Genomic DNA, 18,094 nt, shown 5'->3' on the forward strand with positions numbered 1-18,094 from the left:
TAAAATCAGTACCAATATAACTTTTTACCCAAAATGAGAAAGATCACAGTGTGATATCAGCACTTATCCTCCACATAAGTACAGAGGAGATACTGGTCCAGTGGTTACAGCATTAGCCTAGAAACTGGCATATCTGGTTTCAGTCTCTGCTTTGCTCTACTCTGCATAGGCCACCACAGGGAAACTGCTCACAGAAAAAGGCACAGGATAATTATCTACCATATGCTCACATCTTTCTATCAACAGATATTTTTCACAGTATTTGCAGGGCTGGAGTGTTATAACAACTTCAAAGGCTTCAGTATCTTAGCAGCCAGCACTTAAACATCCTACAGGCTGCAGCTTCAAATCAATCACTGTAAACCTACATGCCATCTACTTGTCATCTTGTTTTCACAGGTTCTTCATATCCCTCTCCCCCAAAGCACCACTGGAACAACTTTCTGGAGTGATCTTCTTGAAATGATCATTTTTGGGCCCAAGCAACATCAAAACTTAACATTTCATAAAAACAGTTCAACTCTGGAGCAATTCTGTCATTGCAAATACAACCAAAGAATTGTGTGCTCTGCTGCTATGAATAACAGATAAAAACGTTTGGACAAAGCAAAGCTTGGGATTGTCAGTATTTATTTTAATTTTTATTTTTGGCAAGAGGCTGTGAAAACTGGATACAGGAATTAGAGTAGCTCATAAACACTTAGCTGAAATCCCATATACCTAAGAGCCTTGAATTAGCAAGAAAATATAGAGCAGGAAAACAACATAATAAGAAATTAATTCTGCTTTCAGAAGAGCATCTTATCTCGTGCATGAAATTATTTTCTCTTTTTTCTTCCACTGGCTACACAGTGTGCTTCTTGATAAATGATGCAATACCCAAAGCAGCTCTATAACAGATCCCAGCAAATCTGATACATGGAGAACACTCTTCTGCATTCACCTAGAATAAATGCAAAACTGCTGCTCGAGTACCATTCACCCAAAAAAGGAGTAAATTCAGCTTCCAAAGGTTACTGCAATTTTTTTCTATTTCCTGCTGAAGGAGAAGTAGACACAGCTGATCTTGGTAAGTTAAGAGTACTCAGGAAATCCAGAATCTGCGAAGCCGAGCCCAGGAGAACATTTCTATGTTGTGCACTGTTCCTAAAGAGTTTGCTTGTTTCTCCCACAGACCTCTCTTAGAAGATAATCAGACCCTTAAAATCTATCTGCTAAGGAATTAGAGCAAGTTTTGTTTCATTACAGACCTCTCAGCACACCTCTCTCAAAGCAGATAGCTTTATCTGATCCAAGAGGGAGCTTCTTAATTCCCTCAGCATGTATTAAATTCTGGGTTAGTGAATCCAATGCACTAATTATTAGTTTCTCCACGTGAGTACAGTGCACTTTTCCCCCCTGGGAGTTGGCTACCAGGTGTACATATTTAACTAGATATGGCAAGTAAAAGGAACAAAGCGCGAAGACAAGAAAAATTCCCCCACAAGATATAGGCACATGCATCTTTCCCTGAAGACTCACCATGCCCTGATGGTAGTGTGAACAGACCTCAACTCCTCAGGCCCTCAGTGGAGCAGAGAACAGACCACTGTCAATGCTTCACCTCAAGAGTCCCTGTCAAATAGCAAGTCTTTCACTCTTATCAGCTCCTGTGGTTTTTCCTTTCCTGTCAACACAAGTAATTTTAGCTACAGCAAAAAGGCAGAACCTTTACAGCTAATGTTTTGGATAGCATCCACTAACATCCCTTGAGCATTTATCTGCACACGCAGAACTGTATTCTTGTAACCATTTTTCCCCTTCCAAAATCCCACAAATTAAAATCAATGTATCACAAGGTGGATCTCACTGCTGTGAGAGCAGTATTGCATCTTTATTTTCACATCTGTACTATAAGACCTTGAAAATACAGTCTCTAAAGAAAACACTTACAAAATACCACTGTGTAAATCATAAAATATTAGAAATCACAATTATTTCTCTATCATACCAGAAATATTATTGCACATTAGTAGTCTCTTCTCAAAAAAAAGCATGGAAACATTTAGTTTTTTATGAAAGTAAAAGCTGCATCTCTAGGAAGATGGGTATGTGGCAGAGTTCACATAAAACTGTATGAACACTTATACTGCAAACAAAAGACTCAAGATGCTGACTAAATTTGAATTATATTTCTGTAGTTATCTCTAAAACAGAGCAGACATGCCTGAGGAACTGAAATAGAAGATAGCAAGGGAACACATTTAAAAGAATGTAAAGAATGAGTAAAACAAAGAGAGGTTTTGAAACAAATATAGGCTGAAGCTTAAACTGGTAAAAAGGAAAGAAAATGTATCTTCAGCCCTCCTCCACTTGGGAAAATGAATAGATCTTTTGAAAATCACCCTGAGTGCAAAGACATTTATTTCTTTGCCCCAACAATCTCTTCTGAAGAAAAGAACCTTCAGGGTACCAAACTTAAACTAACTTCATTGGAGAAAAGTGCAATTATAAATTATAACACAATTTACAAGCCAGAATTAAATCAAATACAAAACTGCATTATTAGATAGAATTTCTAACTGTCCTTATGTAATCAGTTAATTTAAAAGTTTTTTCTACTTGATTATCCATAAGCAATGACCAACTTCCTCTACAGAAAAATGAATTTTAATAGCACATCAATGTGAATTCAATGGGCATACTACACAGAATTTAAATGTATTCTCAATTCAGGAAGACTGTCCTAGAGTCAGTCTTTTCTCTCAAAAAAACCCCCACTCCTACCCAAACCCCTTGTAAATGTGTTTCTACAAAGCTAACAAGAGCTGTTGCCTTCAAGACATGTCATTTCTTACTGTTTATAGGGTTCTTGTAAAGAAGCAAAGTGTATTGTGACAGCAACACCACAGATAAGGGCCAGAATCCTTCCATTTTCCACTAGTTTTTCTGATAATATTTTCCCACAATTAAAAAAAACCAAACCACTGCTCAAATAAAGAATGATTATAGATTAATAAAGTGAATGAAAAAATAGTCAGAAGTACATTACCACTTTGCTGGTTTACACTAAAGAATTATAAATGCTAACATATTATCATTGTACTCCCAAACTTCCACCTAAAAGATGTTCTGCTTTCATGTGTCTGGCTTGGGATATCCAGCTTTATATATTTTCTATGAGCCATGGCTCAAAAGTGAATGATTTGCAGGAATTCATTATACCACCCTTACCACTACCAAGGACTGTATTTCCTGCAAAGCAAAGACATGCAAACCTAAACATCTTTTTCAACTTTTTACATTAAGATTTAGGCATCCGGTTATTCTGGTCCAATCTTCTGGCCCATCTAACTCTATGACCATGAAAAATACAGTCAAACTCACATGAAAAACGGAAATTATTTTTTCCTAAAACAATGCTATGAATGGAAAACCATACATGTTTTCTTCCCCTATTTTACTAGTGCACCATGATTAGGTCCTTCATTACATGCACTTTATTTAGTATGGCAGAAAACCATTTTCTCCCACTTTGCCATCCTTCAGTCAAATGCCCATGCACATTCCTAATGCTCTCCAAAAATCAGTCTCTTCTGGACTGAAATACTATATTTTAAAAGCTAATATTCTCTATTTTTTCATATTCTAGGGAGAAACTGTATTATCAGAGAAGCTTGTGCCAAAAAATGAAAGGAAATGTTTCCCCCGGAGCCTTTTACAAAACGAATGGCACTCATTTTGCCTTCTGCACTAGCAAGATTTAAGCAAGAAAGGCAAAACTACCTAGCTTAACAGATATTTTGCTCCCTTGAAATTAAAGCAGTATTATCAAATTATAGATTTTTCTTTTTTTTTTTTAATTTCTGGACTCTAGGTGAAAGGTCGAGCCAAAATGCTGCAATTAAGCAAAGCGCAACTTCTAACCTCAGCATATTCTCTTCTGCTTATGCTTTGAGACAGAAAGCCAGGTTTTATAAACTGTGCTAGGAAATGCTGAAGTTTGATAAAAAGAAAGTGAGGTAAATACATGCAATGACTACACATGAATAGAAAATGGCAAAGTAATACAATGTGGCTAACCATCTCTCAGCCCTATAAATATTAACTCTAGACAAAAACGACAAAAACAAAAGGCTGTAAGAGAAATCAAGAAGACTCAAACAAGGAGAAAAATGAATAATTTCCCAGTGTATAAAGGTTTTGATGGACTCAAAGATGGAAAGGTGAGAGGAAAACCTTTCCTGTCATCCTCTTGTACTCCTTCTGCTGGACTGCTGGCCACATCTGCAGAGATAATCCTAACACTTGCTCTCAGCACCGTGTGACTTCTGAGAAGGACCTCCTGAATGCTGGCCTCACACATGCTGCAGTCAAGCTGACCAGGCTATGCCAGGAGAGGATTCCCAGCCAGAATCCTCTTTTGAAGATTTCTCATTTTAAATCCAGTACTTATTCAGCTTGGCAGAGGGGCTGAATCAGATCATCTCCAGAGGGCCCTTCCAACCCTAACTATTCTGTGATTTTGTGATTCCCTGTGGAATAGTGTGGAGCTCAGACATGAAAAACCAGATCAAAATACATTCAAAATTATATTTTTTCAGATCTGGCTTTAAAAGGAATGCAGCACTGGTATATCTCTATTTTCAAAAATGTGAACAAAAATGTATCCTATAAGTGCCAACAATACCAGTCAAAAAGTCCTTGGGAAAGTTCCTGAAAAAATTATTTCTCTGATGGTATAAAATGTGGTTTTTTCATTGCCTATCAATACCAGACAAACTTCAGCAAGGCTGCAGTGACTATATGCATATATATATATATATATATATTTATACACATATGTACACATGTGTGCACACATACCTGCATTCCCCATATATACAAATAGGTAGGATCAATAGAGAGGGACAGGAATAAAAAGTCTTCAGAATTATTTCTTGTTTCAGAAAATTAAATTTTAAATAACATGGGATTATAAATAATCAAAACATATGTTGACATATAAAGTCAAGACATGGCTGAAAAATGAACACAATAAATGGGAATATAAAGTAGTTTAAAATAAGGAATTCTAATAAACTGAAGGATCCAATTCTGCATTCCGTTTCACTTAAATTCCTCAAGTTCAACTGAAGCTAAAGTAATTTAAGGCTTTCATTACAAGAGCAGTAGGTTAGGGGGTCCAAGAATGAAATCTGCTGCTGCCATTTGAAATAGAGCACACAAAAGAGCTAAACAGGCTGAACTCACCCATGCATTTCTCAGACAAGCAGAACTCACTGCTAAATATAAGCTGTGGCTTTATATTTTAAAATCACACTCTAAAACCAATGAACTCATTGCCCTTATGGGGAGCTCTCACCTAGAACACATAACAGCTGAATCCCTGCTAACAATACAACAGACTTTTAAGAACAAAATAGTTCAAAGAACATTAATTAATATAAAGGGTGTTTAAGCTTTTTTGCAGCTACTGTGACCAGGGGGACAACTGACACTGTTAAACATGTGTCTCATGCACCTGAGTAAATAAATAAAAATTAATGGAAAAAGGGGATATTTAAAGGATCTCTTCACTACACATTAAAAGCTAACTCAGCAACCAACAAAAATAATGATCAAGACTTTGAACAGAGATCCAGAAAAAAATACAACCTTCACGATAGTCCTCATATAGCCAAATAAGTCTAATAAGCATAAATACAAGAACTTAAAAACAAACACTGGTCTACACAAGACATAGAGTTGACAGCCAATATACTTGAGTAGCACAGTGATTTGAATTAACTCCACAGTGACTGGAATCTGTACTCAGTATCAACAATTACACAAGGGAAAGCAATCCTCCCAATGCTAGGTACGGGCATGAGAACTGCAGCAGCCTATTCTCTGAAGGTCTGTGATGGCAGCATCTTTCTCCCATGCAAACGCAGCACTAAGTATTCCCACAAGGAATATGCTGTATACTAGCCCACAAGGACACATTCAGAACTTCCTAGGCTTCGGGAAATGCTCATGTCCTCTTGCCTTCATTCCCACTATGGCTATTGAAGCCTTTTGACAGCAATGAGTGGGCAGAATAATTCTGGCAAGACTAGTTGGAGACCTGAAGTAGAATACTAAGATACCCATTTCCTTGAACTGACAGTTACCTTGCTTATATTTCTATTGTATCCTCTTTGCCAAACAGAAGATAATTCAAAATCATTGGAAAAATGGGGTTAACATTTTGAATAAGCACTTCAGCTATTAACTGGCTCACATTAACAATCAACTAGGCTAACATAACAAACAATTCTTGTTACTCAAACTGGCGTCATGGTAATGAGCTCCAAATTAATCTCATCCGTACACAATCACTAATCTTGTTGTGTGCCAACTGAATTTTTAATCAGAACAGAGTGAATCATAGGTTGTTTTTAAAATACATTTCTAATACTTGTCATCCAAAATGAATAAACACTAGAGCAGGAAAGAACTTTTCTATTTACATTCTAAGAAGCTGATTTTATTTATGCATACTATACATGCAGGTATCAAATGCATTTGATAGGAACACATTCTTAATGACAATAAAATGTAAAAATGTTTCTTCTTAATAACTCTTTGAGCATGAACAGCACCACCAACCTAAAGAATTTAGCCTCTTCACTATAATTAAAACTGTACAACAAACCAAAAGGACCACTTGCCCCTTGTTGAAGCACTCTGCAATGCTGACATCATTGGCAAGATCAGCATGCACACAGTTAGAGCCTGCGACCAGCAGAGTGACCACTACTGCTAAGACATGTAACCAACCACATACTTTGCAGTGCTGAACTTGAGACTCAAGCTGAGTTTCAAATCCAGGTGACTTTAACGTTGGTGCAAGACACGAAAGCAAAGCTAAATTTCAATAAGCGTTTTCAACTTGATTCTGCAATTGCAGTATTCATTCAAGAAAGCATTAGCCCTGCTTATAAAACAAGAGTGCTCAGCCCTACTGCTGAAATACTGTTCTGATAATTCAGGAATTCTCTGGGGAAAATAAATAAATAAATAAAACCCCAAAATATGAACTATTCCTTGACAGCATTCACTTTTTAGAATGCAGTATTTCTGGAATCTTGCTTTAGCTGTCTGGCTAACAGCTGCTTAACTGAACACCTATTACCATGCTCAGATGAAAACCTAACTGGAAGCTCTGCCCATGGCCATGGAAACTGAAACAATCTGCAACACAGCCATTCAAATGTCTTTGGGGATGCCTACTGAGAGCCTCCATTAGAGCCACACGAGCCTGAGGAATCTGGAGTACCTGGTTCTCCTTTCATGCTAAGCATAATGCCTGACTCAAGCCATCTAACAACATGTGATGACTTCTTAAAAAACAAGACACTCAGACAGATGAGACCAGCGCATGCAGGCTCAATGTCAGAATTCCCACAGATTCAATGGCACATATTACTTACTTTGAGACTGTGCTTCCTCATTGAATAACATCTACATGCTTTTGTGCATGGTAGATTCTGTTTGGATTGCCAGGAACTGTTGCATCAGAAGTATCTGAAGACTGCTCAAGATTAAAAGCACTGAAGTATGGTCAATGTGCTAATCTGTATTTGACTTCTAGTCAGTAGACAGCTATGTTAACATATTTAAGAATTCTGCTAATATCTTAGAATTCAATTAAAATTCATTAAACAGCTCTCACATTTCTGGAAAAAAGGGAGCTATGCAAAGACTTCACATAATAAGCAAGTTATTGTTGATGCAACATTCTGAAGAAAACATCTACAAACCATACGGAACTTTAAAAAGTGAATGCAAAACTAAAGGAACAGTATGCAGACCACAGCTGCAAGATGGGAATAACATCCCCCAATACCTCAGAACAAACTGAAGGTTACATTTACATAGTAAATGCTTCAGCAAGGCATAATGACCAAAGGAACACTGTTGGCTTGCAGATTTCTTCTTTTGTTTGTTCTAATTACTTTCTAATAGGCTGGTTAATATCTCATTATGTATCAAGAAACAAATGGCTCTTCCAAGTTGCTTTCCAACAAAAAAGACAAGAAGATTTTTCTATGCTTAGGCAGAAGAAAAGCGACACTCCCAAAAAAAGCATCATTAATGAACAATGTAAGAAAGAAAAATAAGGATGTTTTTATCTTTGCAGGTTTTCCTGTAGATCACAACTGTTAGTGACTTCTTTTCACATAAGAAATATGGCACCATACCACTCTCAGCAAGCTTCTCCATCTGAACAGCATTTCTGCAAGATGCCCCAAATTATTTTATATGTCATTTGCAATTTGTTATTAATTTGTTTTCCAGTACATTAAAAGGTGCTTCTCTTTTTTAATATCAACTATAAAAAGTAGTTGCTAATGTGAACACTTCTCAGAAAGTTGTATAATTGTGAAGGTTGTGAAACAAATGAGAAAAAGAGGAAAACAGAATTGGTAAATAAAGGAGTGTGAAAACAATTCTAGAACTGCCATAGAATGAAAAACCTTTTCTGTAAAGTAGCATAATGAAATAGCTGTTCATCAGCACCATGATGAACAGCCTCCTACCCAAAGGAGTTTGTGAGCTTAACAGCAAAGTGACCAGGAAAAGAAAAGAAATACGGCATTCACCTTTTGAAAGTTTTATTAGGTATGCTAAAAATAATTATTAAAACTAATTCTTCTGATCCTTGTATATAACTCACTATGAAGTGAAAGGTAAAACCAAAAGCCAACACTTGTCATGTCACACATCAAGGACATGTTCAACCTCCATCATGACACCTCTACCACAGCACGACAGCCACCGAGTTCCTTTGGGGACCTCTGGAGATGTGCTCATGAGGCACAAGAGGAGCTGCAGGCAAGGGCTCTGCACTGTCCCATTAGTAAGTTTTGAGAGGGAGAAGTGTTGTAAAAGCATGAGCACTGATAGCTTCTTCAAACAAGGCTTTACTACTTGAGGCTAACTGTAACTAGTGAACAAAATGCTTGGTTTCAGGTTGTGCTGTTTCCCCTTCTGTAGTAATATGGCTATGTAAAAGCATTTTCTCATTAATTTCTGTTCCTTCCATCTTTTAGAAAGTCATTTCTTTGTCTAGATAACCCTAACACACATGAGCACATAGCTTTCTTTAATGCAGTGGTTCCCATAACATATTAACTCGATATATCCTTCCTCAACCAAAACCAAAAATCAACAATGTGACACCAATTTACACAACTTTATTTTACAGATAAATACTTTTAAAGATATAATTTATGAACTTTTTTTCTGAGACAGGTCATTTAAGATGGTCAGATATTAAACAGACATATTTTTACAGATATTCTAAGTAACTAAAGATAAACAATAATATTGTCTTGATTAAAATGTTTTAAACTTTGCACCCCCCCTCCTCCTTCCCCCCATTTTAACCTTAAATTCAATTTTGGAAAGCAACAAATTCAATTTTAAATTCAACTTTAAATCATTTTAGAAAGCAATGTGTTTACACTCAAAATATCAGTGTGATAAAAGGTGTGTTTCTTTTTAATTTTGCATTGTTATAAAATTCCTGTTCCTGAAGCTATGCTAAAAAAAGCAAAGTCTCTCTGCAAAATGGAAGGTTCTCAAATAGTAAAGTACTTACATGCAAGGCAGAAGGATCTGGCAAAAACTCAGCATCCTCTCCAAAGATAAAATCTGGTGGTAGGTCAGGATAGTGAGCATTGAAAATTATATCCCCTGAAAAGCAACAAATGGAAACATTGTTTGCACTTCTATATATGTGCTTATAAATAAAAATAAAACAATCACAATTAACACACATTTTTTAACACAGAATTTGACAGCTACATTACATATATTTCATGTATATATCCACATAATTGTTACAAAATTCACATGCAAGATAAGCATCAGATGTTTTGGGGGATGAAGTCAAATTCCTGAGGCGCAGCTTCTTCCTCCTCTGCAAGCAATGAAACACGAAATACATTATTGCTTTGTATCTCAAATTGGAATTCAAATACTATTGAGGAGTGCCTGAAAACATGAGTTAGAAAAGTGATCTTGTTTTAATAAAAAGTACCATATTTAGATGGCTGTGTTTTGTCTATTAAAAGTCAATTGCAAACTACTAAAGATCACGACTTTCAAAATACCAGAGCTTTTAAAAATTAGTAGCACTTACTCCCTCTCTTCTCCTAACCATTGCCAACTCTTGAAGGAAGAATACACAGTTCAATAGGAACCATTCCAACCACCCAAATTCTGGCCAAGAGAAATGCAGTATTGCACATTTAAATGGAGAGATGAAAATTAACTGAAAATATAAGACTTCATCACAGCTTGGCACTGAGCTTTCATCTTGCCAGTGTCACAAGATATGCAATTAAAGGAAATTTAGGTTCTAGTATTTCACTAGTACACATACTTCAGAGTTCATATAGATCAAGAGGTGGTCATATGCATCTGAGCTTTCAAAAAAATCTACCCACTGTTCAAGAAAAAAAGATTAAAAATTAAAATAAGCATTTCTAGCCTTACTTGTCTACCTCCCTATCATTCCTTATGACAATATGAAAGAATAACTGAGCTTTTGCATAAAACAGATTTATAAGGTAGGAGACATTAGAGAAAAATACTGTCTACTATGTGTTACGACTCATTTAAAACCCACACAGCAAAGTAAAACCAGTATAGTAATCCTTATAAACAATTCTGTTCAGAGAAAGTTACACCACTTCTTATTTCTTAAAAAACTGTGAATGGAGAACTGGAGAAAAGCATTAGATGAACAAATCTTGCAAAGCCACATTGCTGGCTCAGTGATGTAACCATCTCAAGACATTTAACCTGACAGTTTTAATTGTGGATATTCTGTAAACTTGGCCTTAGCTGGAAGCAAGGATGCCATGAAGATTAATTACAGGGGATGAAGGCTCATGAGCAAGAAGCCACTGGCCAGTCTGGGGTAGGTATTCTCTACAGTATGGCTTCAAATCACAAAGTCACTGATCATGCGACGAGTGGAGCACAGTGTGGGTTTTTGCTGTCCGCACTCCCACCCTCCTTTCACAGCTGTCAGGAGCACGTGTAAGTATGGGGTGCAGAAAATAGCAGAGGTCTGCCAGTTAAAATTCCCAACACACTCAAAATAAAAATAAAACCTTTTATTTCATTTAAATTTCATTTAAAAGAACAAAATGTGCACCAGTCCTGGAGGAAAAGGCATAAAATTGCAACAGGAAATGCATCTATATTAAGTAAGAAACAATAATTGGTAGATTAGCCTAAACCATAATACAGCACTGAAGAATTCAAAAAAGTTGATGTTTACTAGGTTGGGTAGTTCCTACACCATCATGACACAACGCTTTTCTTGATATTTACTGCAATTAAAATGTCATGTGTGGTTCCTTTCAACAAGTCCATCAAATTCTACATAAAGAGCAGTGAACTTGAGGTTATGTACTGAAGGAGATTCACCTTAATACATTTTTTTTTCCTGTGTTTTGAAAGGGGCATGAATATGAGTTATGAATAACTCAGAAAACAGCACAATGATAAAGCCTGGCCCATGACTTAGGCAGTCCAATGCTACTCCAAAGGAAAGGACTGCACCTGTGCTGCTGCCATGCTCCTACATGATGCTAAGTAACTCATTTAGCGCACACTTTTCATCCTGCAGGTGCTAGCTGCATGCTTTTCATTCTCTGCATTCCTCCTCTAACAGAGCTGGTGAAACAGAGTAAATAAGATATAGCTACTGCTCAGCTCACTTAAGAGCTGCACTCCAACTACACACATACTAAAAAAAGCTGCTTAGACTAAAAGAAGGATCAAAATAACAGCGTATTTTTGATGTTACACCTCCATACTTGAGAAGTGAAAAACTATTACAGAACCCTACATCACGAGGCAGCTTCAAGACTCTGCTTGAGTAGTGAGATTGGCAATAAACCATATCCACGTCTACGAGCTGCACAGTAAGGGGTGAACCTCAGCAAAGCTGCGGCAGTAGGTGCCACTCAGAGGTTCAAGCAGGCACAAACTCGTTTCACAGAGTGAACTCGCAGCAGCTCCCAGAACACCATTATACGCAGTGCTCAATATAACAGCAAATAAAAGCTGGCATTATGTTTAACATGCTAAGTGGTGAACTTTAACAATCTGGGGTTCAGGTCAGCTGCACATGCTAGGCAATGATTTATGCTGAGGGATCAGGGACATTTGGACATGGGACCCTCTTCTGACCACTCAGCTGCGATGTGTGGTCACACCAAGGTCAGGTACATCACATTGCAGCTGGACAAACTAATCTATTACCTATCTCACATGCTCATATTTGTTATTTAGACCTTCTGTCAGACACCTTCTTCCACTAAATATGAGTGCCATTATGAGTCCTTATCCACAGTAAATGACCAACTATACAGATATTTGCATATTAGAAGTGTTCATGACCTACTGATACCAAGGAACTATTCAGGTAGAACGGAGAGAATCCAGAGTAAAAATTAACATTGTGATATTTGATTTTCTGTTACTCATAATTATTTATAATTGCTAAAATTGTTTCTACTTGTCTAGGGTAAACATGACTCAAATCCAAATTCCCAAGTCCTTTCAATAAAAGTCACTTTGAGACCAAATATATCAATATTAATGCCAATATGTATATCAAGATTATTTTTCCTCTAGCGTATTCAATTTCCAAAATGCTACATTTTATACAGCTACATAGGTTCTCCAGGCTTCAGAATAAATAAAACTAGTAGTTCAGTGCCTGTTAATTATACATTCACAAAACACTATTGGTGAGACCACATTCAAAATATTCTACAACCCTATGGAAATAAAAAATGATGCCATTGCTCTTATGTTCTTACTAAACAGAAATGTATCCTTTATGCCCTCCTTCCTACAGTACCACAAGTTTTTAGCCAAATGTAAACCTTAATTTATTCTGCTACAATCTAACCTCACACAGGCTGGCTGACAATTTAATAGACACAAAGAAGTACAGAACAAAATGTTGTTTCCACTTCAACGTTAACAGTTAGAAAAGAGCAGTGATTTTCTATCATCAGTGGCTTTCATTCTGGAAGTTAAAGACAGTATTTTACTATTAAAGATTTGACCTTAGAACAAATTTTTAACATATTTAAAAATGAAAAAACACCATTCCCACTGTCAAATCATATTCTATTAAGTCTCACTTCTGCCGTGAATCCAAAGATGTTCAACTATTTCCTAAACAAAAGAAAAAATAACCTTCTTTTTAACCATACCAGACATCCATACACATCATCCCCAGTCTCTCCAACTTTTCTGTTCTGTGCTTTCCCCTTCCATACAGTCTCACTTATGTCTTGCTCAATTTACATACTAGAACAGAAAAGGTAACACCTTTGACCCTAAAAGGCTTAGGCACAAATGAAGGTGTCTGCCCTATTCGCAGCTATGATCATGAGCTATTTTCCCAAATTACAGCAACAAAAACACACAGTAACAAATCAGACTACAGATTAAGAGGATCCATCCTAAAGCTGAATTTTGTTCTTGTTAAATATCAAAACACAGAGAAACTGCAGTTTTAGTTATCAGTTTGCTTGGCAGGGCTGTGATGTGTAACTAAAACAAGCTTCATTACACTCCAATAAAAGGTATTTAAACAATCGCAACAGCCAACGCAAATCTGGTTTTACTTCACATAAATATTAACACTAGTCTCTGCAGTAAGCTTACAAAATATAAGGTGCTAAATGTTTTGTATCACAAGTTAACAGTTTGTCTTGACCTACTAGAAATAGCCATTTTTATAACAAGTACTGTATTTAATGCTTACATGATATTATCTGTGGCTTACCCTCTTCAAATATAACTGAGGTAAATAAAAGTAGCACTTTTAACCAATAAAGTAATTTGCAAAATTACTGTGCTTAAGAGTTTGTGAACATTTACCATTCTAACCTTGGAGGAAAAAAAAATAATGAAAAATCAATACAGTCCTGCATTCTCTGCTCTTCTCACCCAAATGACACAAATACCCTTTTCTTTGCATCTCCAGCATAACTTTCTAGTTTTGCATGTATTTCAACTCTGTTTGTCCTTTTTCCCTTGATGGAAGGCCAGCTGTAGTAGTACTCCACAGTACTACTGACCATGACTATTCCAGTGTTAAGAGCAAGCCAAGCAAAAAGGCAAGCAAAACCTTCACACTCCTCATCGTTGTAGATATACCAGCCAATAATTACTTTGATGGAATTACATTTCCAATTATCCAAAAATATTACTTTCTCTTCCTTTCTTTATCCTCAGGCAAGCAGCATTAAATGTTGAAATGTTTTACTTCACAGAACTTCAAAAGAAAAGTTAATTTGCTCCCCACAGACAAAAAGATAGAAATATTAATACTTAAATCTATAATTTCTTTTAAAACTCCCATGGTCTACTCTTTTCTCATCTATCAAAATGCATAAGCAAATCTAACAGAGGAATAAGAATTGACTACAAGTAAGACAGGTGTATGTCAGCAAGAAAAGGAGAAATTTCTAAAATCCCTACAATCACTTTCTATTGGCCTATCCAGTTCTTCCTCTCCTGGTAACTTCATTTTTGGGGTATTTTTATTCTTTTTTATACTACAAATTTGTAGTACTGAAAAATGCTATGCTAGGAGTGCCACAGCATTAACATCCCTGTTTAACCAACAGCAGCAAAATTAGGAAGCAGTCCACCAGTTAACTTCTCAAACTCTACTTTTGAAAACATCTCTATATGCTTCAGTTTCTTCTGATACCAAGAATTTCTAAGTCAGCACTAAGTACGTAGAATAAACATATGTGGCCACTGCAACCTAGAATAAGACCAATTTGAATGGAATTTGCTATGAAAGAGATCAACCCATTTGGCTTTTAAGAAATGCAAATGCAACTTGATCACAAAATGCATTCACAGATAATAAGGCAACTGCTGAAGCAAGAGACCAAATTATGTGCAGAATCAGTTCTGGGAAAATACAGAAAGTGGTCTTGTTGAGTATTAAAAAGGAAAATCCAGTAGAATTATATTATTCATCAATTCAAAATTCAACCTGTCTCTTCCAGTAGCCATGTAAACTGTAGACAAGAACCACTGATCAGTCTCTTCTATAAACAAATTCTTACCTAAACCAGCCAGTTTTGATTGTCTTTACAAATACAAAAGTAATCAGTAACTCACTACAACCAAGACACTAAGTCAGTGTAGTCAGCAGTATGAAAGGATTTAAATTAACTAAATGCAGACCTGCCTGGAATCCTTGTCACTGGATTCCATGCTGAAGAATTTGTTCTGCAGGCTTTAAGTCAAAAATAGCACTATAACACCTATAGAACCCTTTTCTAATTGGTTGGCAAGAAAGATTAGTTCCTGAAATTACAATGAAACTTGTTAAATACAAAACTACTACTACTGAAAAAAGATACATGAGTAATTCTACTTTGCTGTGGTACTGCTGCTGACAGGTTATTCTGCTCTCGAAGGGTATTTTTGAGCTTAATTTCTGATGTGATGTGCAAATTGAGATATCAGAAAAGGAAAGGCAGAAAAGTCAGCTTAAAGACTCAAAACCATCTCATAATAGAGGGACAATTTGAAAAAAAAATATTTGATTGCATTAGAAAAAAACAAACCGATTTCTCAGCACCTCTGCGACACTCCAGAAGAAATACCAGCTACTCCACCGCACACAAGGCTGTGGAAGACCAAGTCTCCATGAACGTGGTGCAGCTGATTAAACCAACGTGTTTAATCTCATTTGAGATGCCTCAGGGCACATTTACAGCAGCTATAGTACATGGTTTTCAGAGATATCAGTGCCCTATGGGTCAGAAGCTGGAAAGGCCAAGCAAAGTATCCTTGGGAACCTCAGAAATAAGACACCTCTAGTTAGGTTAGTGAATCAAGTCCCACTTTTCCAACAGAAGAAGAAAAAAAAATAAAATATATATATGATGAATTTGCAGGATGTTATTTTCATTCTTGGACAAAGGGGTGCAGGTGTGGGTCATTTTTTTCTTTAACTTCAACTGGCAAATGTTGCTGAATGAGGAAAAAAAGGAGTTGTAAGACTAGAGAAAGTCTGTTATTTTGTAAAGTGGGAAAAACCGTAAAAATAGAATATAATTAAGTAAACTGGATCCCAAGCTGAGCAAGAAGGCATCAAGACAATCTCAGTAACTTGCAGTTCTGCAGCTGGGCAACTGCTTTCTCAGAAATCTTAGTATTAGAATTGAAGCGGACAAAGATGAGAACAACAGATAATTCAAGATGGGATAAGATACTGGTAGAAATTAAAGCCACGCAACTGAAGAAATTAAAACAAACACTGAGTAGGTGAGAAAAGGAAAGGTGAAGGCAAAGGATAAATAGATTCAAGCAAATGGACCTGAGACCATCACCAGTATGTGCAGCCCAAACAGGCAAAAAAAGGAGGAAAGAGCAAGGTAGCAAGGCATTATGGCAATACCACTGTGGAGGCCTAACATAAAATGTTTTAATCCTCTCTAAGTCCACACTTGTACATAGATACTTCTAAGATCACTTCTCTTGATGAAGAAATACATTAGGATTTGCAATTGCAAAATCTTCTGTAATTTACTTGCTCAAGAGAAGTCTAGAACATAAGAAAAAGTGAACAAAGAACCCAAGTAAGAGGAAAGTGATTATTTTAAAGGGAGAAATACTGTTGTAAACTTTGAATACAAAGAAGAAATAAGTATAAGATTAGAGTCTCTCTTGACACTCTCATTAGGTACAGTCATTAGTTAACAAACAGGTTACTGACAGAAAAAGATTTATTACTCCTGCCACGTAAAGCAAGACTCAGCCAAACTTCAGAAAACATATTGCCTGGAAAAATCTTTGGTAAATTGCATGACCCTAAAAAGAGACATTTACCACACAGGTAAGGACAACACCTAAAGTAAGTATAATCTGAATTACAGCAACCAGGAAGGCCTTGTAAGAGCCTCAACCTAAATACAGCCTGTGTAAAATAACCTAATGGTGCAAAAAACACTAACACATGCATTGCAGCAACATACTTACGAGAATCTGAGATCTTACATAACTTCAAAATTCATTTTTACAATTGTTTATTGGCAAAATAAACAAGTGTTTAGCAAATTACTTGGCAAAGTGGCCTTTAAAGGGGCAATAAGGAGGTCGGGCTGTTCTCTACATTTATCTGTTTGCTCTTAATTACTTCCTTAAAATAGAAATCCACAAGAAGACTGCATGAAATTACTGAAAGAGTTCCATCACAGGAATAAAAAAAGCCGAAATTGGGTACCACGTATTATGGGCAATATTCTTAGACTGGTTAGGCATCAAGACTGATTTCCTCCTTTAGGGCCCATAACCAAAAAGAGTAATAATCCAACAAACAAAAATCAGAAGGAAAAAATTAAAAATTAAGCTTCAAATGAAACAAAATAAATGTTCTTCAGGATCAAGGAAACCAATATGGTGGTAGTAGAACGCAGAGCCATAATCCACTCACATAAAAACAGTGAAAATCAGACAGAAGATGAAAATACTACAGTTCAAGAGGCCACAGAGAACAGTAGCATTGCAAGGGCAACTCATTGTTTAATCACTGTGAAATTCCAGATGACAGCACTCAAGGTCAGAGAGGGGAGGAGGCATCAGTGCCTGAAAAAGAAAATGTGAAGAGCAAAAGCCAAAGCCAAAAAAAAAAAAAAAAAGGTCAGATTCCCTAGCAAGCAGCAATGAAAGCTTGAGTGGAAAAAGAAAAGCCAAACCCAAGATAGTCCAAGGATTTCTGCAAAAAAATCATAATTTGATTCTAAATAGCATGTTTTAATTATAAAGGCATTGCAACTTATAACCGCTTATTCTGACAATTTCTGCTAATATCTGCATTGATGTTTTATCAACTAAGACTGAAATATCTGCAAGAGTTATGGAACACTTCACTTCAAAATACACAAATACTTCATCAAAAAGGATACTGAACTTTTCTAAGCAGATACTGCAGTCCAGTTAGCAATAAAGGATACCTCTGCACACTACACAAAGTAAGTTTTGTTCCAGAAACAAAGATTCAATCTCTTACACCGTA

At 36.4% G+C, this 18,094-nt stretch overlaps 1 protein-coding gene across 2 annotated transcripts in view; it reads right to left on the reverse strand.

Annotated features, from left to right (window-relative positions):
- Nucleotides 1–18,094, reverse strand: part of BABAM2 (BRISC and BRCA1 A complex member 2) — a 161,770-nt gene that overhangs the window by 118,673 nt on the left and 25,003 nt on the right. For both annotated transcript variants that reach the window (XM_058800994.1, XM_058800993.1), the window contains exon 4: nt 9,611–9,705. In XM_058800994.1, the coding sequence (XP_058656977.1) occupies nt 9,611–9,705 (95 nt within the window). The remainder of the gene's footprint in view (nt 1–9,610; nt 9,706–18,094) is intronic.

Source organism: Ammospiza caudacuta, chromosome 3, assembly GCF_027887145.1.
Source record: "Ammospiza caudacuta isolate bAmmCau1 chromosome 3, bAmmCau1.pri, whole genome shotgun sequence".
Classification (NCBI taxonomy): Eukaryota; Metazoa; Chordata; class Aves; order Passeriformes; family Passerellidae; genus Ammospiza; species Ammospiza caudacuta.